This window comes from Lynx canadensis, chromosome F1 (genome assembly GCF_007474595.2).
Source record: "Lynx canadensis isolate LIC74 chromosome F1, mLynCan4.pri.v2, whole genome shotgun sequence".
Classification (NCBI taxonomy): domain Eukaryota; kingdom Metazoa; phylum Chordata; class Mammalia; order Carnivora; family Felidae; genus Lynx; species Lynx canadensis.
The window spans coordinates 53,891,797-53,914,087 of NC_044319.2; the positions used below are offsets into that span (position 1 = coordinate 53,891,797).

At 37.7% G+C, this 22,291-nt stretch overlaps 1 protein-coding gene across 5 annotated transcripts in view; it reads right to left on the bottom strand.

The window, feature by feature from the left end:
* Nucleotides 1–2,328: 2,328 nt before the first annotated feature.
* Nucleotides 2,329–22,291, bottom strand: part of ESRRG (estrogen related receptor gamma) — a 438,667-nt gene continuing 418,704 nt past the window's right edge. For all 5 annotated transcript variants that reach the window (XM_032591789.1, XM_030302573.1, XM_030302570.1 and 2 more), the window contains 2 exons: nucleotides 16,250–16,519; nucleotides 2,329–2,902 (listed from right to left, as the gene is read on the bottom strand). In XM_032591789.1, the coding sequence (XP_032447680.1) occupies nucleotides 2,658–2,902; nucleotides 16,250–16,519 (515 nt within the window). In that variant the 3' untranslated portion in view covers nucleotides 2,329–2,657. The remainder of the gene's footprint in view (nucleotides 2,903–16,249; nucleotides 16,520–22,291) is intronic.

Below are 22,291 nucleotides of genomic sequence, written 5' to 3' on the forward strand. Positions count from 1 at the left end.
TTGTATTTTCTGTTGTTATTTTTAAAGGGATGTGCCAATTTCTGAACTCCTATCACAGCTATAAATTTCAAGTTATTGACCATCTGAATGAATTGCTAATGATGATTTATCTAGAGTCACACTACAGTCACTTCTCTACTGAGAAACCACAATCTACGATATAGTCCCATATAGCTAATGATAGATACACAGTATTCCTAGCACTAGGCTGATGAAACACCAACCCAAGGTATTTTGTTTAAAGCACACAAAGTAGCAATAGTTTTGGAAACGTGTCCGCACCAAAAAGTTTTGCAACAACACAGAGCTAGTTAATAACAACATCTGAGAGATGATTGAGTGAAAGCCATATATACAGCATTTAAAAATTAGACTTATCTATATTCTTGAAATAGTCAAAGTTTTAATTTCTAAGCTATACATTGGTATTCTATAATAAACCATTAGAGAAATTATTCCTTGTTTTGAAAATATTATTATGATTTTGATGTGTATCTGTTCATAATGAGTACTTGTTTGGAGTTTCAATCTCTTAATTATTATTAGGAAGAACCTTATTACTGGTAAGGAATAGAATATACTACTGTAGTCTCCTGAGGAATTGTACATCCAATATTGTCTCTAATTCTACCCTGTGTCTAAAAGCACACACCACAAGAATCCAAACACCACAAGAAGAACAAGACGACAGTCTCCGAATGCAACATAAAGTTCAGAAAAGCACAGCAAACATGAAACATTGAAAAGCTGAACTACATTTCTTTTGTTTGTTAGGATTACAATTTTAATTACATCTGTGTACATAGAATAAGACTGTTCACATAGTACAGGGAGCAGCTACTAACACTGGTCCATTGGTATAGCATTTGATGGAGGTTACTGTTTATTGGTTATTCAGCGACTGTAGATTTCGGGGGCATCTAATTGATTTCTTCATTAGATTACACCTCTTAACAGTCTGGAACCTGACTGACTTTCTTGCTGTGACAATACTGGTTGAAAAGCACATATATTGGCTTAGCTCTTGGTAAAAACTGCAGATTAATTTAAACAAACATTCCTAAATGAATAAACTCATAAAGATTAGGTTTTAGAATTTGGTCAGGCGTCTGCTGTCTTTGATGATTTTTTTTTTTCCTCAATTTCTGGCATTTGCCTTATTGCCTCTTAAGTGAATACTGGCTCACAGCTCCTTCTGAGACAAGGTCTGTAACTTTGCAAACAGGCAGTATCTCATTCCTAACCACCATGGCAGCTAGAAATCGTATGGCAACTGTACCTCCCGGGTAGAGAGGCGCACTCCTGATAATTCTACGGATCTGTTCTCCATGTGCAGTGCGTAAGATACGTGACTGCTTGGAGTCACTGTAGGTGTAATCTAATCCTTTGTGTCAGTGAACATTTAGGTAAACTGGCGCTCGTGTTAAGAAACTGATGTTTGGGACCAGACTGGCACACAACATAAATTGCATCCGTGATAATATGCACCTTCCCTTCAACTATTGCTTGAGTAAGTTAAATTCCCATATTAATAAATGGCTGAAAAGTGGTAAAGCTGGTACAAAAAAATCTCCATTTGTAAGAAGAAACAAAACATTTTTAAAAATCTTCCTTCAGGATTCATTTGTCCTTCATTATTGTTCATAATTGTTCAAAGCCAGCACAAAATTGCAGTATTCTTATTTCTCTTTAGTATTGCATGAATGAATAAAGCTTAAACTATTCCCTGAAAAAGTTACATAGTAGCTAAACTAACAAATACCTGGAAGACTTGAAAAAACAATTAAGGAATCAAATGGCTGTAACTGATCTAGATGGAAAAGCAATGATAAGAAGCAGCCGATGCAACGTCGCTTAAGTTGTCTAATTAGAGGCTGCTCCCGTGAAAGCTAATACTGCACTCAGTCAATTTGTTTGTGTTGCACTGTACTTTTAGGTACGTTGGTTCTCTCTCTTTGATTCCTTAGTCACTGGGGACGTTATGGTTCACAACAAGCTCACTGGCATCCATATTATGGATTTCCATCCTTTGGCAGGGCTGCCTTCCATCTCTCTTCAGTTAGAGACCTCTTTTAGAAGTTCAGCAGCGGAAGGAAGGAAGGAAGGAAGGAAGGAAGGAAGGAAGGAAGGAAGGAAGGAAAGGAAAGGAAGGAAAGGAAAGGAAAGGAAAGGAAAGGAAAGGAAAGGAAAGGAAAGGAAAGGAAAGGAAAGGAAAGAGACAATTTCCTTACAATTAGACATATGTGAAATTTAGGAGAAAGGGGGAGGATGAGAAAAGAGAAGGAGAAGGAGGAAGGAAGAGAGGAAAAGAGAGGAGGAGGAGGAAGGAAGGACAGAAGGAAGGAAATGAAGGCAAGCGGGAATCAGTAATGAAGAAAGCTAAGAGATGAGGGAAAGGAGGAATAAGGGAAGGAGAAAAAAAAGAGCAAAAGAAATGAGAGAAGAAAGGGAGAAAGGAGAGGAGATAAGGTAGAAAGAAACTCATCGGGAAGATACGGAGGAATCTGAAAGCTGCTTCATAGTCTTGCTGCTAAATTATCAGTGCAGTCCGTTGATTTTTGATGTTGTTAACTAAACTCTAAGTTTCTTCGACATCACTCTTGGGTTTATTTTCCCTTTTTCGGCGTGCAGAATAGGAAGGCCCAGGAAGCTTTTAGTCAGACCTTGGCCTCCAGCATTTCCAAAAACAGTTTGTGCATGGGGACTTTGCCTTCTAGTTTGATGTTGTAGAAGTGCTGCACGGCCTTGGTGGAGGTCTGCCTCAGGAGCGGCAGGGTCATCAGCATCTTGCCGGCCCTGCGCGGGTCCTCCACGTGCTGGCCGGCCTCATAATCCTGCAGGGCCTCGTGTAACACATCCTGAAGCTTCTGAACAGCTTCGACGTCTTCTATGTGCATGGAGTCTGCACAACAAAGCAAAACACAGAGCAGCAATATCAATAATAGTGAGGAAAAAAACCCCAACCGATGTGTAGATTACAGTTATGGAAGTTAAATTAAAAAAAAAATTAATGTTTATTTATTTATGTTTGACAGAGAGAGCATGAGCAGGGGAGGGGCAGAGAGAGAGGGAGACATAGAATCTGAAGGAGGCTCCAGGCTCTCAGCCATCAGCACAGAGCCCGACGCGGGGCTCAAACTCACGGATCACAAGATCATGACCTGAGCCGAAGTCGGACGCTCAACCGACTGAGCTACCCAGGCACCCTTAAATATTATTCTTGAACGACTCTAAATTCTAACCTGTGATTTGCTCAGAGAAGTTTACATTTCAAAAATCTCTATTTTTTCCCTAGATTTCCCTACTGTAGATTATTATTACCAGTATGGATTGAGAACATGGAAATTACTGCAAAAAATCCATTATTTAAAAGTGTGTGTGTGTGTGTGTTTTCTCCTAAAACTGAGAAAACAGAGAAGAATTTATTTTAAGAGATTACAATTTTGGTTACTTTATTCATTATCTCATCCATGTATTTATTCACTCATTCAACAATTATCAAAGGTCATCTGTTAAAAGTTGACCTTTTAATTTTATAATAATTTTATATTTTATAATTTTATAACTTTATAATTATATAATTTTATAATTATATATTTTTATAATTTTATATTATATTAAATTTATATTATATTATATTATATTATATTATATTATATTATATTATTATATTATATGTATTTATATATAAATTTATTTTATATTATATTAAATTTAAATATTTTAAATTATATTAAATTAAAATTATATTAAATTATAGTTTACCTGTGGAGGTAAAATTGTCTAAAATTATGACCTTGCCCTTAAAAAGCCCATATTTCCCAAAAGTAAAAAAAAAAAAAAAAAGTAGATGAGCAAGGTTTTAAGAACACCATGTAAATACACTGAATCTGACACCATGTTCAGTTGTAGAATAGGCAGAAATCACAGTAAATTGCTTGTCCGTTTAAGATTTTCAGTGTCCTATTAACAGTTCTTTAAAGCATCTTTCCACAGCCTGCTTCTAGTGAAAAAAAAAATGAAGTCTTTAGATTAATGAGTTCTGAAATATTTTTCACATTTGTGAAGGTGAACTTTAAGTGACTAATTTAAAAATCTAATTCAATCAGGCAAGGAAAGGGTTAACAGGGTTGCCACAATTATTCTTTTGAGAAATGTGAGATGCGAGGAAAAAGAAAAGTTACCGCTGTAGCTCTAAAACAGACACTTAATTATATACAAGTTTGAATCATTTAGCACGTTTTATTGATTCTGATGACAGTTTATCTGTTAATTACACATAATGGAGTCTTTGGGGGATTCTTCACGTTTAATAATTCTCGTTCTCTGAGAATGCAGAGCTCTAAGATATATGTAGTTAGCCTAATCTTTCATATAATTCAAATAACAGGTCACACGCACACAAGAGAGGAAATGTAATTTACAACCAAGTGGCTAAAAACATATGATAAAAAAAAATATGGCAAAGTAATTAAAACATTGGTAGCTGTAACCAGGAACATGTTTTAAAAACTCGTTTGTATTTTGTTGTTTTTTTCTGTTACCCTGTCAGTTTTAAATTGTTTCATCACATCGTTGGTAAACTGACCACTATTTACATTAGGTGGTTAATAACACACTTCTCTAAAAGAGTTTTGAATGATCTGGAACAGAGAGGCTTATTGGTGTTTCCCCGCTCAAGACTCAACTCCTGCCTGCCTGTTTGAGCCAAGAGAAGGAACTCTCCCACGTGGTTAATGTTGCTGGTGGTGGAGTGGAACCCAGGACATTCCTCGGTACTTAACCTAGCCTTTCCCTATGGATAGTTGCTAGCTAGGCTTCTCTTCACTCTGGACCCTTTCGGAAATGACAATCCCATCCACTTCCTATGTGCCTTCTCATAGCAATAGCACATGTAATTGTCAAAGATGTCTAACGGTTGGTAATGTTAGTGAGGGAAAAACTGTCATGCAGATGACAACATGGGCTATTTGTTTTCTATTTTTACTCTTAAATGCTGTCTGAAGGGAAATGGGCACAGACACACACTCACGGTGAGTGTCCAGGTACAAAACAAAAACAAACAAAAAAGCACACCAAAAAAAAAAAAAAGAGAGAGAGAGAGAAAGAAAGAAAGAAAGAAAGAAAGAAAGAAAGAGAGAAGGAAAGAAAAAAGACCTTGCACATAAGGGAAGGGAGATAAGGTGGGACCTACTCAATCTGTCCCGGAACTCAAAGCACTCTGCGTGAAAATGGGAATAAATGGGTGGGGAAGAGAGGAATTGCATCCTCACAGACAAAATTAATACGAAAAAACTTGTCCCATCGGACCAAAAAAAAAAAGCAGAATAAATATGATAAATACACCACATATTAAGTACCTGTTTGGGGTGACACTGCCTTATTTCATGTGGCACTGGTAGTGTCACAGTTCGGCTTGACTCGGGTTTCTTTGAATCCCATTATGCTGCCAGAATGCGTGACGCTGCACATGGCATTTCCTTTTTTTAAAAAGTGAGTTATAATTATCCCCTGAGTTCACGTTATTCAACTTGCCATCTTCACCAAGAACCTTCTCTACAACATTTTTAATGAAGACATTTCTAGATGCATGTAGAGCATTCTATTTTACAAGGGACAGAACCGATTATTAGAAGTGTCCTCTTCAGATCTTCCCAAATCTGTCTACAACTTCCATTCTTTGGTCCTGTTCCTAAGTATCTAAACGTCCTTCTCCATGGCAGATCTCTAAAAGCCGGAAGTGAGCTGCAGTCACTTCAGCCCCCGCCCCAAGCCTTGCCTTCCCCACTATTCTTGCCCAGCAGGAGATATATTATAGGATGTCACAGGAAATGAGGCGAGAACAAATAGCAGAGAGATATGCTCACAAACAGCAATTAAGACTTCAAACTATTCTTTAAAGGCTGTGATTTAGCTTGAGAGATTTAAAAATGATTTAATCAAATTACTATGATAATTTAACTTCCCATTTACAGAAAAGATTCTAACTCATTCTAGCTTTACCCATTCTCGGATCTGCTAATACTTTAAATGCAAACTCACTAAATCTGAACTATTTAATTAGACCATGATTCAGCTGGCAGACTGCTGAAGAAAATATTAATCTCCATTAGGGATCCTAGTTCAAGTTCTGGCTCTGTGGCTTTAATCTCTGTTTTGTTCTTTTGGCTACATTTATACATTTATGCCAGGCTCAATAGAACTGGCATTAATTTATGGAATTATTTAGCACTGGTTGTTAGTGCTGGTTTCTTTTTAACTTTATATTTTAAAGGAAACAGCCCCAGTATTTGTGCTAATGAAAAGCAGCAAAATTTAATAAAGGGAATCATAGGCTTATGAACTAACTAGATAGGGTGAGCCTGTACATTAAAAACACTGGGTCAATGGTTAAGAAAACTAGGATGTCTGGGCCCAAGCCCAGGCCTATTATCAGAATATTGGAGCTAGATCCAAGGCATCTCCGGTGGTTTTAAACATCTAGGTGCTTCCATGGCCAAGCCAGGGTTGTTGAACTATAAAACCATACTGCTAAAAGAATCCAGATTTCAAAAGATAACAAACATTCAAATGATACATACATTGTCACCCATATATTAAATTTCAGCACTTAGTAATAAAATAGAACCCTCTCATTAAGTGCCAATATTTTACTCTGTGATGTGAGATCCTAAAGGAACATGTCTAGCTGAGACCATTTACTTTGGGAAGAGAGCTAAATATCCTCACACCTACAGTTGCAAAATTCAGTGAGACTCAGAGCCATTGCAGAAGAAGATTTTATTTTTGCATTTCACCTGGAATAAAATACTGCCTTTCTCTATGGTAAAAATTTTAACTATTGTGGGCATGGGCATAGCTACTCTAGAATGTCCAAATCCTATCTGGGAGCTGTCCTTAAGACAATATTTTCTTGGCAATATTTTCTTGGCAATACTTTCTCAATGGTTCCAAATCTTATTTTGAGGGTGGAAATGAATATTAAAAATAGGCAAAGCATATTCAGAGCAAAGTCTAGTACCTAATATAAATCAACACTCAGAGTAACCGTTTTTTTCTGTGGAACCCAAGTGTTGATTTCTTTAGTGTTTGTAAATTGCCTACATGAATAGGGGAAATGAAAGGTGAGCCAATGAGACTCTCTGATCACAAAATGAATGAAGCACAACATGATGGAAAAAGAAGTGAGCAAAGGTCTGTTTTCTAAAAGATAATTTGATCTCAAAAGTTTTATATGCAATATATGTCTAACAGTGACTCTCGTGGTTGCAATCAGCTGGAAATTGAGGGACATTTGTTGACAACAATGCAAACTGGCTCTTGATTAGCACTGATACTTGATCCTAAATTTCCAAAAGTGATGCCAATCATAAACTTTTAATTAAAAATCGGCAGGCAGGATTCTAGGAAGATGGCAGTGGTGGCAGCAACATTTTTTAATCTCTTCAAATCTGCACATAAAAAAAAATAGAACTAAATGGCCAAACTAAAAACCCACAGACAACACTTACAAACAAAACTAAGTGACAAGGTATCCCCAAGATACACACACACACACACACACACACACACACACACACACACACACACACGAGATCAGAATTGTGTGTGTTCCTAGTTCTGTTCACTGAAGAGACCTAGGAAGGATGGCCAAGCCGGGAAGGGAGAAACGAATAATGAGCAACCTAGCACCCAGATTGTAATTAGATTCCAGGCTTCAGCTGGGAAATGTTTAAGGTAAGAACAGAGCATCTTAAGCTGGATAGAAAAGACACTATCTACAATTACTAAATCATTCAGAAAGATTCCAGAAGCCAACCTGAAGAGATTCCTGCTGACCCAAAAGAGGGCAATTTGAGCTTCCAAAAGGATTATAATTGCGACTGATTAAAATCCACTGAGTGTGTTTAAATACATTTGGTTATAATGGTATTTGAAAAAGGCCATCGATTCTTTGTTTTGAAAACTGGTGAATGACGGGAAAGAATCAAGCTCTTATGTAAACCGTATCATTGGTAATCAGATAAGAGATGAACAAAAGCGTCACTTTATGTAAGTATCCCAATGGTTGAAAGAAAACAAGAGATGAAAAAATTATAAATCATCATTTTTCAACCCTCAGTGACAAACAGATTTAGGCAAAGAGCATCAGCAGCTGCTATCATCCCATTGAGACAACCAGACATTATGTGCCTCTCAAATGAGCAGCACACCTCCTACAGGGGCCATAGGGATTGCTCCCGAGTTTGGTTAAGTCTCTGGATCCAGCCGCCAATTTGCACAAATGCAAAGGGCAGAGAAACCGTGAACTGCACCTGAAGTGTGCAATCTGTAAAGCCCTGACTGTGGGAAACTCTGCAAGTCACATGCCCTGGCTTCTTCAACAGAAAAACTGTAAGAAAATGAAAATGAAAGATGAACTTTTAGATTAAAAGAGTTAAAAAAATCCATTAAAAAATTTGTTTTGAAATGGGCAAGACTAGACTATTATGTCTGAGGATACACATTTAGCAATAAAGCTATAATGAAAGGTGAGGAAGTGATAAAAAAAAACAGGACAGGATAGTGGTTACTTTTGTGAGAAAGGAGGGGGTGACATGAGGATGAAACACATGGAGGGTTTTCTGGGATATCTTGCAAAGTTTTGTGTCTTCTCCTTGCTCATACAGCCACCATGACAGACTGCACAATGGCCCCCAAGATATCCAGATAGCCCATCATGGGAACCTGAATGGTACCTGATATGGCAAAGGAGACTTTGCAGCTGCCAGTAAGGATCGGCCATGGGAGATTATTCTAGATTATCCAGGAAGATCGTCAATGAAATCAAACGTGTCTTTATAAAAGAGAGGCAACGGAAGGAGGCAATGTTACCACTGACTTATGATGCTATGCTGCTGGCTTTGAAGATGGAGGAAGGTGCCACGTGTCAAGCAATGCAAGGAATGTCACGCTAGAAGATGAAAAAAGCAAGGAAACAGTACCTCCCCTAGAGCCTCCAGAAGGATTGCTTCTCCGTCTATATCTTGTTTTAACCTAGTGAACATGATTATGGCCTTCTGATCTCCAGAACAGAAAGAGAATAAGTATTCTCTGTATTGTGTGAAGTCACCAACTTGCAGTAATTTTTTAGAGCAGCCATAGAAAACTAAAACACCCATAAAAATTAAAAAAAAAAAAAAAAGGCGCCTGGGTGGCTCAGTCGGTTGAGTGACCAACATCGGCTCAGGTCATGATCTCATGGTCTGTGAGTTCGAGCCCCACGTCGGGCTCTGTGCTGACAGCTCAGACAAAGCCTGGAGCCTGCTTCAGATTCTGTGTCTCCCTCTCTCTCTGCCCCTCCCCCGCTCATGCTCTGTCTCTCTCTCTCAGAAATGAATAAACATAAAAAAAAATTAATATAAAAAAATAAAACACCCATTAAATTATACATATGGTTGTGTGTGTGTGTGTTAAATTCTGTGTTTTATTTTACATTAAAATGGTACAAAAGAGACAGAGATAGGGACAGTGAGAAACTTCTGATGGAACGGTCCCTTCTAGAAACTAGTGAGTTAGGCAATATTCTGAGCGAGATTGTAGAGACACTTGGCAGATATGCCAAGGAGAAGCTGTTCACACATGAAGGAGGAGGTTAGACCAAAAAACTTTTTAGGTCTTTCCTAATGCAGAAAGGTTATAATTCTAATGCTGGAAATAGCAATAGCAATTCTTATTTTGTGCTTAACTATGATGAGAAGAACAGAATTGATTTTAAAGCTTTTTACTGAGACATATGTATTTTTTGGGATAGCTGTTTTCCTCATTTCTTGCTCCATTGAGCCAGACTTTGATGTTTATACCAGCCACACAAATCACTCTTCTACTGTATTTATATCAAATGTTAAAGTACAGATCCATAGTCCATAGTTCCTCCAGGTTTCCCTTTCATAAATCCCAAATTATTGTTACCGTTATTCTATTTACCTTGCACGGTCAGATTTCCCTGCTAGGCCTGTTCTATTTCCCCACAAGTACTTAAGGCCTTCTGTCTCCCTCGGTATCTACTTATCCAGGAGCTTTCTAACTTGTTTTCCTAGAACCGATCAGACAATTATACTCCATAAGTGAATGTTGATAGCAACTTGGGTGGTAAATATTTCAACATTCCACAGTATCATAAACGATCTGCACCACGCTAGTTACCTTTTTGTAAGGGATTCGTCATTATCTTAAGACCTGTAAATGAAAATAAAGTTACATTATGTCATTCCCTAGAAGGAGAGCAACTGCAGAGTGCTTATGTGCTTATTACCCAGTCGGAAGCACAGAGACACTTGCCGCAAATATTTCTCACACCACGTCAGGGCATGGTGATCACTAAATATGATAAGAAACACTTAAAAACCCAATTTTACTTTTCACATAAAAATTTGAAATATCATAATATGTATGAACTTCTAATATGTATGAAAGGTTACACTGAATAAATCCACCACCCGCTTCAAATCAAATATATCATCTTAAACAAAATTAGGGGTGCCTGGGTGGCTCAGTTGCTTAAGTCTCAGACTTTGGCTCAGGTCACGATCTCATGGTTCATGAGTTTGAGCCCTGCGTTGTCAATGCTCTCTGCTGTCAGTACATAGCTGCTTCGGATCCTCTGTCCCCCTCTCTCACTGTCCCTCCCCCACTTGAGTGGCACACTTACTCTCTCTCTCTCTCAAAAATGAATCAACATTAAAAAAATCAAAATTAAAATAAACCAAACAGTGATGGCAGATCTGAACAAAAGTCAAAGAAAAGTAGACTAGGAGATGTAAAATCATAATTTTGATTTTGAGGAGAGTATTAATTACAGTTTGGTCTGGGTAAAAGTTAAGAATAAATATCTATCTGCCACAAAAGACCCACCATTACTAACTTCTTATAAAATGCTATAAATGCAGTAAAAATTTTGTCTCCAATTCTTTTTTTCATCACTTTCAAGGGTGGTTTTATACTCTTCTAATTCCAAGAAGACAGCAAGATAAAGTGGGTGCAAAATTCTAAACTACATTGAAAGTACTAATTTAGGTTGGCGGATGTGAAATTGCAATTGCTAATCTTCTGCACTGACCCTTTTAAAGACATGCTGTATACTTATTTGTAGACTAGAAATAGCTTATTGATAGCAAGGGACAGAGGGCCCAGCCCTCTGTCTCATGGTGGCCACACGTCTTTATCAGCTCGCTTCAGTTACCTGTAAAATGACATTGGACAGGTTTACCTCACAGGCATGTTGTGGAAAGCAAATGAGATTCCCCAGTAAAAGCGAAAAAAAAAAAGTCTACTGAAAGATTCTTTAAAAAGGATAATCTCTTGGTCAATATCTAAAATGTCAAATCACCAAATGTAGTCAAAATTTGAATAAAATTATGTCGAAGGGCCCAGGAGATACAAAGGGACTGGAGAGGTTTTTTCACTTTTACACTAATTGTTCAGATTCATGAAGATGTTAATATTTCTATATTACAAATTCTTCACCTACACACACACACAAAAATATATGACCAAACTCACTGCTCTCACTTAAAAGTAACTGACATAAAAATTTTAGGCCAGTTAGGAGATATGAGACATTATTTAATTCACCTACCTCATTTTAGAGACAAGAAAAGTTATGTGACTAAAGCATGCATTCTCAAAGGAAGCGAAATTTGGAATTTGGAAGTGGTGAAAAAAATCCTTTTAAAAGGTAAAATGCATATATATACAGTACACAAACAGATACGTAACATATTTGTAATGTTAATATTTCACTGGGGACTTATTAAAAAAAATATCTAAAAAGGCTACCCCAAGGCAGTGATAATGGAAAAAGACTGAGAAACACTTGGTCAAATTTATGAGGGTCCAAATATTGTGATTAAGTATGGCCCTCATTCCAGTCTCCTACAGTCATCATAAACTTTCTATCCCTTGAAATTATATCACAATTCTACACATCAAACATTTGTTCTCATGGACAAAATACTATCTGGATGTGGTTATAATTACTTAGGATTTGAAACTGATGACCAAAATGTTACTCACTGTTTTATATTAACAGATGCTATTATTCTAGAAGTATGGTATAGAAATAAAAACTCAGCATTAAGCCTATAGATTCTGTTTATTCTTTTATTTTTTTCAGTTCTTTTTTTCTTTTTTTCTTTTTTTTTTTTTTGAGAGAGAGAGAGAGGAGTGGGGGAGGGGGCAGAGGGACAGAGAGAGAGAAAATCTTAAGCAGGCTCCATGCTCTGCGCAGAGCCCAACCTGGAGCTTGATCCCATGACCCTGGGATCGTGACCTGAGCTGAAATCAAGATTTGGACACTCTACCGACTCAGCTACCCAGGCACCATGATTCTGTTTATTCTCGAATGGGCTGGGCTCACAGGGCTCCAGGTTGGGGGCAGGGCCGGGTGACATGAGGTATGAGGGGCAGCTATGAAGGTGTCACTTGTGATCTGAGCAAAAGAGAATGACCAGACTAAACGTTTATTCTTCCTCTTAAGCTGCTTTAGTCTTCTGTTACATAAGAATGAGTACATTTTCATGGGGACAGTGAGAATAGGGTCAAACAAATTCTTAGACCTAAGAATCAATAGAACCAAACAGAGAGAATAGAATCACATGGTGTAATCTTACCCAAAATGTGTGTGGTAATGTTTCACTAAATTTTCCACTGAAGACATAATATTAATTCCAGAATCATAACATTCCCCAAATGGAAAGGATTCTAGAGATCAGACTAACTTCTTGGTGTATGGATGAGAGAACTGGGGCCTAGCAATAACAATGTTCAAAGTGGGGCCCAGATTTTCCTTTTTAAATCTGATCGCACAGAAGTATATTAGGGATGCGGTAATCAGCTAAGAGGTCATGGGCATTCAAAAGTAGGAAATTTTAGGGGCGCCTGGGTGGCTCAGTCGGTTAAGCGTCCGACTTCAGCTCAGGTCACGATCTCGCACTCTGTGAGTTCGAGCCCCGCGTCGGGCTCTGGGCTGATGGCTCAGAGCCTGGAGCCTGCTTCCGATTCTGTGTCTCCCTCTCTCTCTGCTCCTCCCCCATTCATGCTCTGTCTCTCTCTGTCTCAAAAAAAACAAACTAAAAAAAAAAAACGTCAAAAGTAGGAAATTTTAGAGTTTAAGAAACTGTGAGTTTTTTACCTTCAAAAATAATAGGAACAATTATTTGGGGTTTTCAAATTTTGAATGTGAGAATTACAACAGTAGTTCATAATATATTGGGTTTTATTTTTTGGCCATATACCTCAAGATAGGGAAAGTACTTCTGATGATGTTTTTGGTGCTGTAAGAATTCCTGAATTCACACATGCCAGAAACAGAGCTACAAAAATATATGACAGCCTTGATCAAGAAGACGATTCCCTGTTTCCCAAGCGTAAGTGCAATATTTGTAATTATTGAATAAAGACAGATATTTAAAATAAGCTGAAATTTAGATTAATGAGACAAGGGTTGTTAACACCTATACCCATAGAGGCGATGCTAAGTATCTAAATAACTAACACTAAACCAGAATTTTTTTGTTGTTGTTGTTGCACCAAAGCTCACTGATGTTAATCTGAAATTTCTAAATACTAAAAGAAAATCTATGAGCTTTTTAGGGTGTCTATGAAAGGTATTAAAATATTTTTCATACTGATGTGTTTTTAACCTGGATCTAAGCAAAACTGAATCTACAACTTTTTTGCTGTCAACCAAATACTGGCCAAAAAATGGAATAAAGCAGCATCATATTGACAGTGTGAGAAAAAAAATTCTTTTCTGGGGCGCCTGGGTGGTTCAGTCAGTTAAGTATCTGACTTCGGCCCAGGTCATGATCTCATGGTTCAGGAGTTCGAGCCCTGCGTCAGGCTCTGTGCTGACAGCTCAGAGCCTGGAGCCTGCTTTGGATTCTGTGTCTCCCTCTCTCTCTGCCCTTCCCCTGCTCGTGCGCGTGCACTCTCTCTCTCTCTCTCTCTCAAAAAAAAATAAATAAACATTAAAACAATTAAAAAAAAAGATATTCTGAGTGGTTTATCCCATGCTAAAATGGTGGGACGCGTAGGACGCATGCATGAGGAAAGGGCCATATCCATACAACCCAAGAGAGGTGGCACAATTTACACATCAACATAGTCCTTAAAGTACTTAATCTTTACTCCTTTTCATGGACTCTGGTTCAGTTAATTTTCTTGGTATTGAGAAGCTAAAAAATAAGTTACAATCACTTGCAGAAAAACTCTGTGACAAGGCCAAATTTTCGGCGTGAGTGTTACTCACTAACAGTACAGGAGAAAAAGAGAGAGGGCCTGTTCACTATGTCTGGCTTTAAACAAGAAAAGCAAACTAACGAGCTCTTTAAAGACTTTATAATCACCAGTCATGGCTCTAAAGTAGGTCACTTCCTCCTCCCAACAGCAGAGTCTGTGAGATTCGAATATTTACATATCAAAACATTAATGATTACACTTCTAAACAACAGACAGAAATGCTGCTCCTAATTAATTCAGGCCAGAAAGTATATATCTAGCATCTAAAATTATAAGATTTTAACAATTTTGATAAAGTTTTAGCGTTCATTAGTTAACAATTTTAAAAAGCAGTAGGTAATATAAAAGATATAAAACATGCCTGCTGTATTTTAAAAATAATTAACCAAGTATATGTTTTAAATTAGAATCACTGTATGACTAACAAACACAAATCCTTCCCCAAAGCACTGCTGTGAAATCTTTCCCCTAATTATGAGAGATGTTATAATGTGAAGTCCATGCAAACTAACGTGTTCTTGGAAAATTTTCTCTCCTGTCTCCCACTTTGACTCTCTTCTAGAGAGGCAGACAGGGGGTATCTGAGAGTTTGCATCAACAGTGCCACTTGTCATAAAGAATCATATTTTACAGTTTCACAGGGGACTAGGAAAAAAAAAAGAGGTGAATGGTGTGGTAAGCAAGGGGCTACATTCGCGATTAAAAGTACGCAATGCTAAACTCCATTATGAAGACAAATAGGAAAGTACAACTTCATTGTTGAAAACAATTTCCCTCCTATCAGTCCAAGGATGCATGCATCAATATTGTAGATGAACTGTTAATTACAAAATCAATTAAAAATTATTTCTAAAAACAGTCACGCGTCCCCGGCTCTCATGGGGGCAATTTGGGCAGAAGGTCTCATCTCACTAGGACCGCGCCAAATCACAAAGTCGTCATCCACAAGTAAGCAAAAGCAATCTGGTTTTTCATTTTTCAGCGCGGCTGAGCCCAGCCTGAGATTGATCGTCACATATGGCCCCAGAAAACAAACTGTCAATACCTTGAATGCTGCAGAATTTGAACAAATAGCCGTCCGCCCATTCAAGCCACTCATTGCATCCCATTTAACAGATTTTATTGACAGTTTCCTTCTTGTAATTAAAGGGAAAACTACTGGCCAGCAACCAAGATAAAGTTCAAAGATAGGGTCAAAACAAAAGCAGATGGAGGGGCACGGTGTGACTGTCAATGGTACATAGCATCAGAGCATGTTATTGACATGCAGGTATCTAATGATCGGCACGTCATTAAGGAGGGATCTATCCTGAACTTTATGCAAATGCTAACAGAGACTTAAGACCACAATAAAGCATTAGGAGAGGCACAAAGGGAAAAACAACAAAGCAGCAACGATTTTTACTTATCAGAGGTTGCTATTTTAGTACATTTCAGTTCAAATGTAAAGACCATTTATTCCCATAATTCTTAACCCTTACTGCATAGGTGGTACCTTTCAGAGAAATACTCCAGCAGAATTAGATTTCTAGAGAACTCCAGAATACAAGAAAACAGAGGATTCTTTGATAACCAAAGCTAAAAACAACACCAAATATGTTTTTCCAATTGCAAAATGTGCATTTTTCAGGGGGAGAAAAGGTTTCTGTGTATCCATAATTCATAGGTATTTTCACTTGTGCCTACAAGACAATGGAGGTAATTTTGTCCTGAGAGTGGCCATTCACACTACCAGTTAGGAAATGCATTCGGTGCCAAAAGTTTCACCGCTTTTAGTAAGTAAATATACTAAAAATAATTCAAGTTGATTTCTCCTGTATCTAACTTTTCACTAGAAAGCTGTAATGACTATAATTTTGCTGTCTCATACAGAATTTACAACTGGGTTTAGCAAATCCCTGAAGAAGTTGAGGGAAGGGTAAAACTGAAATATTAAAAAATGTAACAATGACTATGTCAATATGCCAACCTGAATTAGCAAGAGCTATCGCTTTGAGGGTGACAAATTCTTCTTTCTCCAGCTTCATGCTCTTGTATTTCTTTACCAGCTGCAGGATAGCATTATTTAGGTCAAGAAGGCCTGCTAATTTGGACTGGTCTTCATCCATTATATAATCATCTGCATAGACAAGTTCATCCTCAAATGAAAGAGATCGGTATACGACACCAAGGATCAAAATTTCCATCCAAGCACTCTGCAGAAGGCTCATCTGGTCCGCCAGGGACAGCGTGGAGAAGCCTGCATGGGAAGATGGGCAGATCAAGTTACTTTAAAGCCATAATTTCATAATGCAACATTAGTTTCATATGGTAGTCGGCTTCTGCATCGGTGCTCAAAATTATGCTGAGCTTTGATTAGATGCTCTTACATTTTTCCCTGATCATTTTGCAAATGGCAAAGTAAAAGTCACAAACCAGTTCAACTTGTTGGTGCTTTTTATAAGTTTTATGGACACAGTTGAGGACACTAGAACATAAAAGCAGTTTTGTTTCTTTCATTTCAGGAGAAAATAATACGTAGTCTTTAAATATACTCAATTTCCGGCTGGAGTTTTTATAAATGTCTTACAGGAAGTCAGGTTTTCATCTACTTCATCTCTAAAAACTACTACTGATAAACAACATAAAGGTTAAAAAAAAAAAGAATCCCAAAATAAAGGAAAACAAACGTTTAGACTCACACTGTAGAGTGCGATTTGGAAACATTTCTCTCTAATAGTCAGACGTTCAGTGAATAATGGGTATTCTGATACCTGAAAGAGACTTCTTAATTTGATATTCTGCACCCACGGATATTTAGCATGAAGTCCTCTTAAAATGGTGATTATTGGTATAAAAGAGAGTCGAAGGGGAGCCTGGGTGTCTCAGGTGAGCATCTGACTATTGATTTTGGCCGAGGTTACAATCTCACGGTTCTTGAGCTTGAGCCCCGTATCGGGATCTACACTGACAGTGTGGAGCCTGCTTGGGATTCTCTCTCTCCCTCTCTGCCCCTCCCCTGCTACCACACTCACTCTTCTTCTTTCAAAACAAATAAACTTAAAAAAGGAAAGAAAAAAGAAAAAAAGAAAACATTCTTTAAAAAGGAAGAGAGAGAGAGAGAGAGAGAGAGAGAGAGAAGACTACTTAGCAGCCTGGCCTCCTCACCAAATCAAAAAGGCAGAGTTTATTCTTATTAGGATCCAGTTATTTAAAAAGTTAACTGTGGAAGCAATGGGGTTCCACGGATAGCATATCGGCAGAGCCAGATCCTGAATTTAAATATTGGACCCACTCAGCTACTGTGTCTTTCGCCATGAGCGAGACAATTCACCTGCACCTCAATTTTTATTTTTGGGAAATACGATATAAAACCCAGCAAAATACTAATGCATAACGTAGGTTCAATAAATGCAGCCATATCAAATATTACTTTTTTCTTAACTATCGAACTACCTATATGACTGCTTTAGTTCTTCAGTAACAATCTGGTCTGCATTCACACACAACACACACACATGCTTCAAGTTCCTTCTGAACTTAAGAAAACATGCAAACAAATTTTAAAAGAAAATGCGGTTCAATAGGGAAAGCAGAAGTTGTGCCTTTAAACCTAGTTAGGAGTTAAAATGTCTATTTAGATCTCAGAGGGACTAGATCTGGATTCTAAACGAAGTCCCTTTCAAAATAAATAATAAGTAAATAAATAAAAATAAAAGGAAGTCTTGGTGATACCTGATGATCAGCCACCTACTTTTTCCAAGAGTCCTAAAAAAAGAAATATTTCTTAAATCTTCACTTTCATTTCCAAAATTATGCCCAGGAATTCCAAGAGTGATCGACCACCTCTGTGGTTTTTGAGGACACAGGACTATGATTTAAGGATCTTGCCACCAATAATTCTATAGGAGAAAATTGTAATAATGCAACTTATGAAATCTATTTTTTCCTCATAAATACCCACTGCCGCCCAGTCTGCTTAGGCTCCTGCTTATGCTCATCACTGTTGTTCCATTTTTTATTCGTATCAAATTGTTCATGTCCCGTGTGATGTAAGAAACGACTGCACAATAAGGAAAAGAAAGTGATTTCCTGGCCTGTTGGTGAAAACCAGTGGTTTGCCATTTGGCACCGTTAACTAGAAGTATTTAATAAGATCATCAAGAAGGATCAGTCCAGCTTTTGTCAAGGATGGTCTTCAGATGTGTGTAAAAAGCATTTCTTTCATTGTTTATCAAGCTGTTTACACATTACGTGACAGAGCTTCTTTTGAGCTGGCTGTGTCAATCTTTTTTTCTCTTTTTCCGTGCCTTTTGTTTTGGTCAGCATAATTAACACACTTATTAAAAATAAATTCCTATAAAGATACAACAATCGGTAACATTTCAAACAGTCAGAAGAGTAAAATAATGGCCTCGTCTGAGTAGGTTAGGCTCCATTTGCTTCTGATCTTAAGAATGTTACACTGACAACAAACAAACACTAGTGCTCTTTTTTCTGTTCCCCCTCCAGGAAAAAAAAAAAACTTGCAATGCAAATCCAAATATCTCGCTCAAGAAAAGGGAATAGTACGATTTCTTTTGTACATGAAATAGACGAAGAAATAAATGCTCATCCGGAAAGTTACGAGCCAAAAGGGATGGCTGTTCTCCCTTTGCCTTAGTTTTCTTGTTCCTTTTCAGGCTCTCAAGCAGCAGTTTTTCTGCAGCGGCAGACGGACAGAGCGCGTAGCCCGCAGCACCTTCCTGTGACAGCCCTATTCTCCCTCCCGACACTGCTGTTAGTAAATAGATTTACACATTCTCCAATCTCCACACATCTTTCTGCCGAATAATTAAAAGCAGGATGATTAGTTTATTGAGTGGAAGGAGGAACTTTTTTATTGAGGTCCATCCACGATTTTATCAGGGCCAGCACTTTTACGGTTGTCAGGAGGATGCAGGCATCCAATTTTTCTTATCTGCCTGATTAATACAAACGCTGTTTCAGGACGCATTAATTAACAGATACAAATCTACGTTCTCATGGAAGGATCAATACGGAGAAGAAAAGAGGCATCAATGTGAATTTAGTGCTGATGATGGAGAAGGCACGCTATCGACATTTACGTGCACGGAAACTTTAAAGTTGCACAGGGGCCCTTTTGTCCCTGTGATTTACAAATTAACAATTTTCAGCCATAACAACGTTTCACACATTTCTTTGGGGTTTAATTAAGCAAAAAACAATAAAATTTCATTTTTTAAAGTGGACCCTGCAATTTGTTTGCTCTCTGTCGATGGCTCTGTGTGCGTACATCTTTCCTGTAAACTTAACTTTTTTCTTTCACTTCTTGATGAAATAAAAAGAAGAAAAAGGGTAAAGAAAAAGATGATCTCTCTCATTTTATTTATTTATTTATTTTTTTGGTGAGGGAGGAGGTGATGATGAATATAGGTTTGACAAGTTTGCTTGCCTGATATCCTCAAATCTATTTCAGCTGATTAAAGGAGGTGTAATTTTGCAAAACGGTAGGAAAAAGGACAATCCATGCTTTACAGAGGATAAATAAAAGTCCGGACTTTTATCCCTTCTTGCTCTAGAAATAACTGAATCGCAACACTTTTAACCCTTTCCTACCACACTTCTGCAATCTGGAAGCTGTTGCAAAGGTCGCTTCTGCCCAGATGCCTGCGTGGCAGTGAAACGGCCTTGTTATGAGATTATCGTGCTCACCTGCTCACTAAGGAGGCTGCATACATCACAGACATTAGCTTTTAATTCCACAAAGTTCTTCTACTGCCCCTTAGGAGTGCTAGCTTAAGACACATTACATATATAAGCATATCTGGATAACATTTTTACCAGTGGACCTGAGCAAAAAGTATCAAAACCTAAATGTCCAAGATCTAACTAAACTGAGTTTAAGGAATTTTTTAAAAACACACTCTTACTGCTCTCTTGGCACACACACGCTTGTGTCCCAATGATAATTACTTGTGTGCACCTTCACCCGGCATTTAGTGGTGTTTTATGGCTACTGGGCTACAAATTAGAGGTTCTCATCACCTATAGGATTCAGATACCTTTGGAGCGAAACCTCTCTCCCAAGTGAAATAAAATATGCTTTGCAGTCGTGTTGTGTGAACCTCGTGTTTTGTGCGTCCTGGGATCTTAATCTTTGGTGTGTGACAGCTTATAGTTTTAAATGTTCAGCCATATTACAGCTTTTTAAAACACACTGATACCATGGTGCATTTTTTTTTTCCTCCCCGGCTCCGGCCCATTCCATGCCTATCGCTGACAACTGGGATCTCTCTTCATCTCTGTCCCGGAGTCAGTGCCATTTAATGTATCTCAGGCATTTTGCTAGCAGAATGACTCTCTACCTTGACCCGCAGTTAAATAGCATGTTTATCTGCAATACAGTGTGCTCCAAATAAACCAGATGACAGTTGGGAATAACATCACTTGGAAGGATTGAAAAGCTTCTCAAGAGGCAGGTACCCCTGAAGTAATAGGCTTGAAGAAAGTATGTTCTGTGCCAGCCCTCTTGCCTTCTTCTACTAGAAACTTCGGAGGATGGCAGTGGTGCCATGGGCACTTGTCAAGCACTTTTTTTTTTTTTTTAGCCTGGCAAACTGATGCACTTTGCAGTCAACTTTCAGAAAAGGCTAAGCATTTGAAAGTGTGAAGGGCAAAAAATATCTGACGGCTAGTCTTCAAAAATACACTTTCATTTCAGAAAGCATAAATGTTTATTTCCTGAACGGAGTGTTGACAGAAATAGGCTGCAGTGCAGGCATCTGGTTTTAACCCCTGCTAGGCATTTTCTTCTCGGCTGCTTCCTTGAAACAGAGAGCAAGCATTTTAAATCTTCAGGGTGTCCGTTAATATCAGTTAATCATGGCATTGATTTGCCCGCTCACAGTTTTTGAACTGTAGTGTCTCTGTTCCGCAAAACATTGACATCTTTCAACGAATAGCATATCATGCTAGAATTGTAATGATGCCATAATGACTCACGGAGATCGCAAACGAAATTCATGGAGAGAAGGTGAGCGAGCAGCGTGGCATAAGCTAGATTCTTTCTCTCTCATACAAATGAACCTACTGTTTACAGGAACTAGGGGAGACAAGAATCACAATGGCACTAAGATCTGGTCTTGCCTACCAGGAGACCTTGTTAGAGCTAAACTTTATGTTTAAGCCAGTTGCTACTTCACATATGAGCAGACATACCATTTGCTGTATAATTCACAAAACACACAGCTCTGGGGTTGCAGGGTGTATGTATATATATGTGTGTGTGTGTGTGTATATATATATATATATATATATATACACACACATATATATACACACACACATATACATATATATACACACACATATATACACACACACACATATATATGTAACATATACATATATATATATATATGCAGGGTGTATATATATATGTATATATAACATATAAAATTAATATATATAAATATATAAAGACCTTTTTTCTATTTTGATTTTTACAGAAATGGACTTTATAGGCTGGCACTCAGTAGCGGCTAGAGTTAAGCCAACTACAGATGGTCATGTGCTAAAGTGAAAGCTGGAATCTTTACCTGGTGCTATCAGAAGCATTTTATTTAAAATTTTTTCTTTGTAATAGATGGTAATTATTATCTATTATATTAGTACCTAAGCATTAGATACAATACCTCCAATATTATCCTTTGAATCTTTATTCTTTTAGTTGGACCATAAACCAGATTTCATTAATTCAGGCTCAATCTCAATTAGTTTGGGTAAAATACAACAGTAACTAACAAAAATGGGACAGCTCCCCTTCTTGTGATTTGATCAGCTTTCAACATTTGTTGATTCCATAATAAATCTGTTTCTTTTAGTTCTTTCTGTTTCTTCAGTTCTGTTTTTATACTTCAAGTAAGATTCACAGAGATTTTATGAAACCATTATTTCAAAATAGTGGTTTCATAGGAAAAATGTGGAAATCTTGCAAGACAGAATTCAGATTCAAAAATTCTACGTGGCA